Raw genomic sequence first — 6,934 nt, 5'->3', positions numbered from 1 at the left:
CCCACCTCAACACTACACACTGGTACCCACCTCAACACTACACACCCACCTCAACACTACACACTGACACCCCCCACCTCAACACTACACACTGGTACCCACCTCAACTCCATACACTGACACCCACCTCAACACTACATACTGGTACCCACCTTAACTCCATACGCTGACACCCACCTCAACACTACACACTGACACCCCCCACCTCAACACTACACACTGGTACCCACCTCAACTCCATACACTGACACCCACCTCAACACTACACACTGGTACCCACCTCAACTCCATACACTGACACCCACCTCAAAACAAACAACAAAACTCTTTATTATAAACTGACCTTTGGTTCTCGTTCCTAAATATAGAACACCGTCTCCAGGATACCTTATCAGGTATAAAATACTTCCACCATTGCATAACTTGATCAAAAGCATATACAATGGTTTAAATTCATTAATTGTGAATGAAAGGTGAATTAATAATCTTATCCATTTTTTCAGAGGGATTTTCACCAAGACAGACACCAAGCCTGCTGCCACCTCATCTACATTCAATAGCTTGAGGTAAATAAAAGTAATGTCAGAGTCTACTGGCAGCAGTAATGTCAGAGCTCTACCTGGAAGTAGTAATGTCAGAGCTCTAACTGGCAGCAGTAACGTCAAAGCTCTAATTGGCAGCAGTAATGTCAGAGCTCTACTGGCAGCAGTAATATCAGAGCTCTAATTGGCAGCAGTAATGTCAGAGTCTGCTGGCAGCAGTAATATCAGAACTCTACTGGCAGAAGTTATGTTAGTGTCTATTGGCAGCAGTAATGTCAGAGGTTTACTGGCAGCAGTGATGTCAGAGCTCTAACTGGCAGCAGTAATGTCAGAGCTCTAAATGGCAGCAGTAATGTCAGAGCTCTAACTGGCAGCAGTAATGTCAGAGGTCTACTGGCATCAGTAATGTCAGAGGTCTACTGGCAGCAGTAATATCAGAGCTCTAATTGGCAGCAGTAATGTCAGAGTATGCTGGCAGCAGTAATATCAGAACTCTACTGGCAGAAGTTATGTTAGTGTCTATTGGCAGCAGTCATGTCAGAGGTCTACTGGCAGCAGTGATGTCAGAGCTCTAACTGGCAGCAGTAATGTCAGAGCTCTAAATGGCAGCAGTAATGTCAGAGCTCTAACTGGCAGCAGTAATGTCAGAGGTCTAACTGGCAGCAGTAATGTCATAGGTCTACTGGCAGCAGTAATGTCAGAGCTCTAACTGGCAGCAGTAATGTCAGAGCTCTACTGGCAGCAGTAATGTCAGAGCTCTACTGGCAGCAGTAATGTCAGAGCTCTACTGGCAGCAGTAATGTCAGAGGTCTACTGGCAGCAGTAATGTCAGAGCTCTAACTGGCAGCAGTAATGTCAGAGCTCTACTGGCAGCAGTAATGTCAGAGCTCTACTGGCAGCAGTAATGTCAGAGCTCTACTAGCAGCAGCAATGTCAGAGGTCTACTGGCAGCAGTAACGTCAGAGCTCTAACTGGCAGCAGTAATGTCAGAGTCTACTGGCAGCAGTAATGTCAGAGTCTACTGGCAGCAGTAATGTCAGAGCTCTAACTGGCAGCAGTAATGTCAGAGGTCTACTGGCAGCAGTAATGTCAGAGGTCTACTGGCAGCAGTAATGTCAGAGCTCTAACTGGCAGCAGTAATGTCAAAGGTCTAATTGGCAGCAGTAATGTCAGAGTCTACTGGCAGCAGTAATGTCAGAGTCTACTGGCAGCAGTAATGTCAGAGCTCTAACTGGCAGCAGTAATGTCAGAGGTCTACTGGCAGCAGTAATGTCAGAGGTCTACTGGCAGCAGTAATGTCAGAGCTCTAACTGGCAGCAGTAATGTCAGAGTCTACTGGCAGTAGTAATGTCAGAGTCTACTGGCAGCAGTAATGTCAGAGTCTACTGGCAGCAGTAATGTCAGAGCTCTACTGGCAGCAGTAATGTCAGATCTCTACTGGCAGCAGTAATGTCAGAGCTCTACTGGCAGCAGTAATGTCAGAGGTCTACTGGCAGCAGTAATGTCAGTGTACTGGAAGCAGTAATGTCAGAGCTCTAACTGGCAGCAGTAATGGCAGAGGTCTACTGGTAGCAGCAATGTCAGAGGTCTACTGGCAGCAGTAATGTCAGAGCTCTAACTGGCAGCAGTAATGTCAGAGGTCTAACTGGCAGCAGTAATGTCAGAGCTCTAACTGGCAGCAGTAATGTCAGAGTCTACTGGCAGCAGTAATGGCATAGCTCTAATTGGCAGCAGTAATGTCAGAGCTCTAACGGGCAGCAGTAATGTCAGAGTCTACTGGCAGCAATGATGTCAGAGTCTACTGGCAGCAGTGATGTCAGAGTCTACTGGCAGCAGTAATGTCAGAGGTCTACTGGCAGCAGTAATGTCAGAGTCTACTGGCAGCAGTGATGTCAGAGTCTACTGGCAGCAGTGATGTCAGAGGTCTACTGGCAGCAGTGATGTCAGAGTCTGCTGGCAGCAGTAATGTCAGAGTCTGCTGGCAGCAGTAATGTCAGAGTCTACTGGCAGTAGTAATGTCAGAGTCTACTGGCAGCAGTGATGTCAGAGTCTGCTGGCAGCAGTGATGTCAGAGTCTGCTGGCAGCAGTAATGTCAGAGTCTACTGGCAGCAGTAATGTCAGAGTCTACTGTCAGCAGTGTAATCAGTCTATCGTTCAGACAACCAATGCCCTGTTAGATGGCTTGATTACATGGTGTCCCTCTATTTGCAGTGTGTCAACATCCAGCTTCACCAAGAGGCCTTCAGAGAGCTACAAGAGAATGTGAGTAAACCTTATGCAATTCTTATGAGTAAACTCAGTGAACGTGCTTGAGTGTGTGACGCTGTGTGTGGTAAAGGATTAACAGAGAGATAACTGTAGTGACTTAAGGGGATGTGTTTGATAAGTGTTTGTGTGTATGTGTTCTTCCCTCCAGAGCTCCTCACACAGTGCGTCCCACCTCAAACCTCCCAGTTCAAACTGAGGACCAGCTTTCCCCAGAGGAGAAGGAGAAACGGTAAGACACACACAATGCATCCCAAATGGCACCCTGTTTCTCTTTATAGAGATCTACTTTTGACCAGGGCCCTGTACTGTTTTGGGCCCTATATAGGGAACAGAGTGCCATTTCAGATGCTGTCTACAAAACTGTTATTTTACCTCAGAAAATAGACGTTGAGGAAAACAAGTCTCATCTCTTTCTTTACCCCTCTCTCTTTACTGCCTGCGTCTCTCTCTCTCTCTCTCTCTCTCTCTCTCTCTCACTTACTTTCTCTCTCTGTGTCTATCCATCTGTCAATCAGGGAGGAAGCAGCCATGGATGTGCTCAGGACTTCTTCAGCCCGACAACGCTCCTACGTCCTCTCAGCTGCCAAGAAATACGAGTATGTGATCGGCTATATATCCATCTCCCTCTCCCTCTCTCTCTCTCCTCTATTTCTGTCTCTATCTTTTTATCTCGTTATCTGTCTCTCTCCATCTCTCTATTCCCCTGTTTGTATCTTATCTCCTGTTCTCCTGACAGTTCTACAGAGAAACCACTAGAAACCTCCCTGACCCCAGATGTTTCATCTTTTGTGGCTAAAAGGTAACTGATGCCTCTCAATGGACTGTCCTGTTTTGTTCCTCATGGAAAATGATGATGATGTCTGAAATGAAAGGCTTGACTGGAGATGTTTAGTTTTTCTGTCTTGTTGTTTCTTGTGTGTCTAAAGGGTGGTGCTCACAGACAATGACGACTCTGTCTTCACTGAGACTCCCTCTGTCCCCAAAGAACCAGCTGCTCCATCTCTGAAAGACGTCTCTCCTGTCTCTGTGAAAGATGTCTCTCCTGTCTCTGTGAAAGACGTCTCTCCTGTCTCTGTGAAAGATGTCTCTCCTGTCTCTGTGAAAGACGTCTCTCCTGTCTCTTTGAAAGACGTCTCTCCTGTCTCTGTGAAAGATGTCTCTCCTGTCTCTGTGAAAACGGTCTCTCCTGTCTCTGTGAAAACGGTCTCTCCTGTCTCTGTGAAAACTGTCTCTCCTGTCTCTCTGAAAGACGTCTCTCCTGTCTCTCTGAAAGATGTCTCTGTGAAAGATGTCTCTCCTGTCTCTCTGAAAAACGTCTCTCCTGTCTCTGTGAAAGATGTCTCTCCTGTCTCTGTGAAAGCTGTTTCTCCTGTCTCTGCGAAAGACGTCTCTCCTGTCTCTGTGAAAACGGTCTCTCCTGTTTCTCTGAAAACTGTCTCTCCTGTCTCTCTGAAAGACGTCTCTCCTGTCTCTCTGAAAGACGTCTCTCCTGTCTCTGTGAAAGATGTCTCTTCTGTCTCTGTGAAAGCTGTCTCTCCTGTCTCCCTGAAAGACATATCTCCTGTATCTGTGAAAGATGTCTCTTCTGTCTCTGTGAAAGCTGTCTCTCCTGTCTCTGTGAAAGACGTCTCTCCTGTCTATGTGAAAGACGTCTCTCCTGTCTCTGTAAAAGACGTCTCTGTGAAAGCTGTCTCTCCTGTCTCTGTGAAAGACGTCTCTCCTGTCTCTGTGAAAGACATCTCTCCTGTCTCTGTGAAAACTGTCTCTCCTGTCTCTGTGAAAGACGTCTCTCCTATATCTGTGAAAGACGTCCTTCCAGCCCCCGTCATAGTTGACACCCCAGCAGTGATTGGCCCTTATGAGGGCATGAAGCCAGGGTGTACCAAAATGGCTACTCCACTTCCTGAGTTGAAAGTTGAGGTGATGAAAAAACTGTCCCCAGAGAGTGGTGTCCCGTTGAAAGACGTCCCCCCAGTCCCCTCTGTATTAGTGTCCCCTGTCCCATATAACCCAGTGAAGAAGAATCCTGCCACAGTGGACACACTGACAGCCTTGTCTGACACACTCATCTCCTTCGACACAGGTTCATCCAGGTACAGTATTGATTCATTAATGTATCTATTAATTTGAATTACAATGATCAGATATGTTGCACCACAGTGTGTGTAGTGTTGAGCCCAGAGCCATGTATTTACATTATGGGTAGGCTATACACAGCTCTGGGTGAGAGTAGGCCCACAGTCTGCAGAGCCAGAGGACAGGTAGGAAACATCAGAGAGAGACTTCCTCATTCACGTCATCGTGGGCGATATAAAACCGGTACCAAACCGTGACAAAATGTTTTTCAATTGAAAATGTTTTGCAATGAAAATTAGTGTTTTTTAATTGGACACATTTAGGTTAGTCCCTCCCTGTTTAGTCCCTTTCCCCCCCCATTCGGTTTCTAGTGAGTACACCCCTGTACAAAATATTAGGAACACACTTTTAATATTGAGTGGGGCATGGACTCTACAAGGTGTCGAAATTGTTCCACAGGAATGCTGGCCCGTATTGATTCTAATGCTTCCCACAGTTGTGCCAAGTTGACTGGATCCTTTGGGTGGTGGACCATTCTTTTTATTTATACATTGTTTTTTTTTTATAAATAAAAATGTTTGGGGGTATATCAGCTTTATTATTGCAGATAGATTGTAGCTTCCATCAATGTAATTGTCTGCATCATTTCCAATTCCTTATATATTTTTTTTGTAAATATATACAGTACCAGTCAAAAGTTTGGACACAGCTATTCATTCAAGGGTTTTTCTTTATTTTCACTATTTTCTACATTGTAGAATAACAATGAAGACATCAAAACTATGAAATAACACATATTGAATCATGTAGTAACCAAAAAAGTGTTAAACAAATATTTGAGATTCTTTGCTTTGATGACAGCTTTGCATACTCTTGGCATTCTCTCAACCAGCTTCACCTGGAATGCTTTTCTAACAGTCTTGAAGGAGTTCCCACATATGCTGAGCACTTGTTGGCTGCTTTTCCTTCTCTCTGCGGTCCAACTCATCTCAAACCATCTCAATTGGGTTGAGGTTGGGTGATTGTGGAGGCCAGGTCCTTCTTGGTCAAACAGCCCTTACACAGCATGGAGGTGTGTTGGGTCATTGTCCTGTTGAAAAACAAATGATAATCCCACTAAACACAAACCAGATGGGATGGTGTATCGCTGCAGAATACTGTGGTAGCCATGCTGGTTATTAAGTGTGCCTTGAATTCTAAATAAATCTCTGACAGTGTCACCAGCAAAGCACCATCACACTTCCTCCTCCATGCTTCACGGTGGGAACCACACATGCAGAGATCATCCGTTCACCTGCTCTGCGTCTCACAAAGACATGACGGTTAGTCAAATTTGGACTCATCAGACCAAAGGACAGATTTCCACCGGTGTAATTGTAACAGTATAACTTTAGACCATCCCCTCGCCCATACCCGGGCGCGAACCAGGGACCCTCTGCACACATCAACAACAGTCACCCACAAAGCATCGTTACCCATCGCTCCACAAAAGCCGCGGCCCTTGCAGAGCAAGGGGAACTACTACTTCAAGGTCTCAGAGCAAGTGACGTCACCGATTGAAACGCTATTTAGCGCGCACCGCTAACTAAGCTAGCCGTTTCACATCCGGTACATAATGTCCATTGCTTGTATTCTTTGGCCCAAGCAAGTCTCTTCTTCTTATTGGTGTCCTTTAGTAGTGGTTTCTTTGCAGCAATTCGACCATGAAGTCCTGATTCACGCAGTCAACTCTGAACAGTTGCTGTTGAGATGTGTCTGTTACTTGAACTATGTGAGGAGTCCCTTACTTTTTCCCCCTTCCACTTGCCTCTTCCATTTTTGCAGTAATGCTGTAATTATTTGGTTGTAATTTTGGGTAGAGTGGAACATTCTTGATATACACAGGAAACAGAAAACCCAACTGCGTTGCAGTTCTTGACACAAACCGGTGCGGCTGGCACCTACCCCGTTCAAAGGCACTTAAATCTTTTGTCTTGTCCATTCACCCTCTGAATGGCACACCCACATTCCATGTCTCAATTAAAAAGCAGGTGTTGTTAATGTTTGG

The 6,934-nt window shown here is 45.6% G+C and overlaps 2 protein-coding genes across 8 annotated transcripts in view; one reads left to right on the top strand and one right to left on the bottom strand.

Moving 5' to 3' along the window:
• LOC110504367 (rho-related GTP-binding protein RhoG) overlaps positions 1-6,934 on the bottom strand; it is a 666,992-nt gene that overhangs the window by 224,681 nt on the left and 435,377 nt on the right. The window lies entirely within an intron of this gene.
• Positions 1-6,934, top strand: part of znf185 (zinc finger protein 185 with LIM domain) — a 32,514-nt gene that overhangs the window by 4,548 nt on the left and 21,032 nt on the right. For all 6 annotated transcript variants that reach the window (XM_036970280.2, XM_036970279.2, XM_036970277.2 and 3 more), the window contains exons 5-11: positions 369-395; positions 504-566; positions 2,755-2,805; positions 2,960-3,040; positions 3,327-3,407; positions 3,548-3,610; positions 3,738-4,904. In XM_036970280.2, coding sequence (XP_036826175.2) covers positions 369-395; positions 504-566; positions 2,755-2,805; positions 2,960-3,040; positions 3,327-3,407; positions 3,548-3,610; positions 3,738-4,904 — 1,533 coding nt within the window. The remainder of the gene's footprint in view (positions 1-368; positions 396-503; positions 567-2,754; positions 2,806-2,959; positions 3,041-3,326; positions 3,408-3,547; positions 3,611-3,737; positions 4,905-6,934) is intronic.

Source organism: Oncorhynchus mykiss, chromosome 25 (genome assembly GCF_057628025.1).
Source record: "Oncorhynchus mykiss isolate SJ-2025 chromosome 25, ASM5762802v1, whole genome shotgun sequence".
Lineage (NCBI taxonomy): Eukaryota > Metazoa > Chordata > Actinopteri > Salmoniformes > Salmonidae > Oncorhynchus > Oncorhynchus mykiss.
This window is presented reverse-complemented; position numbering and strand designations above follow the sequence as displayed.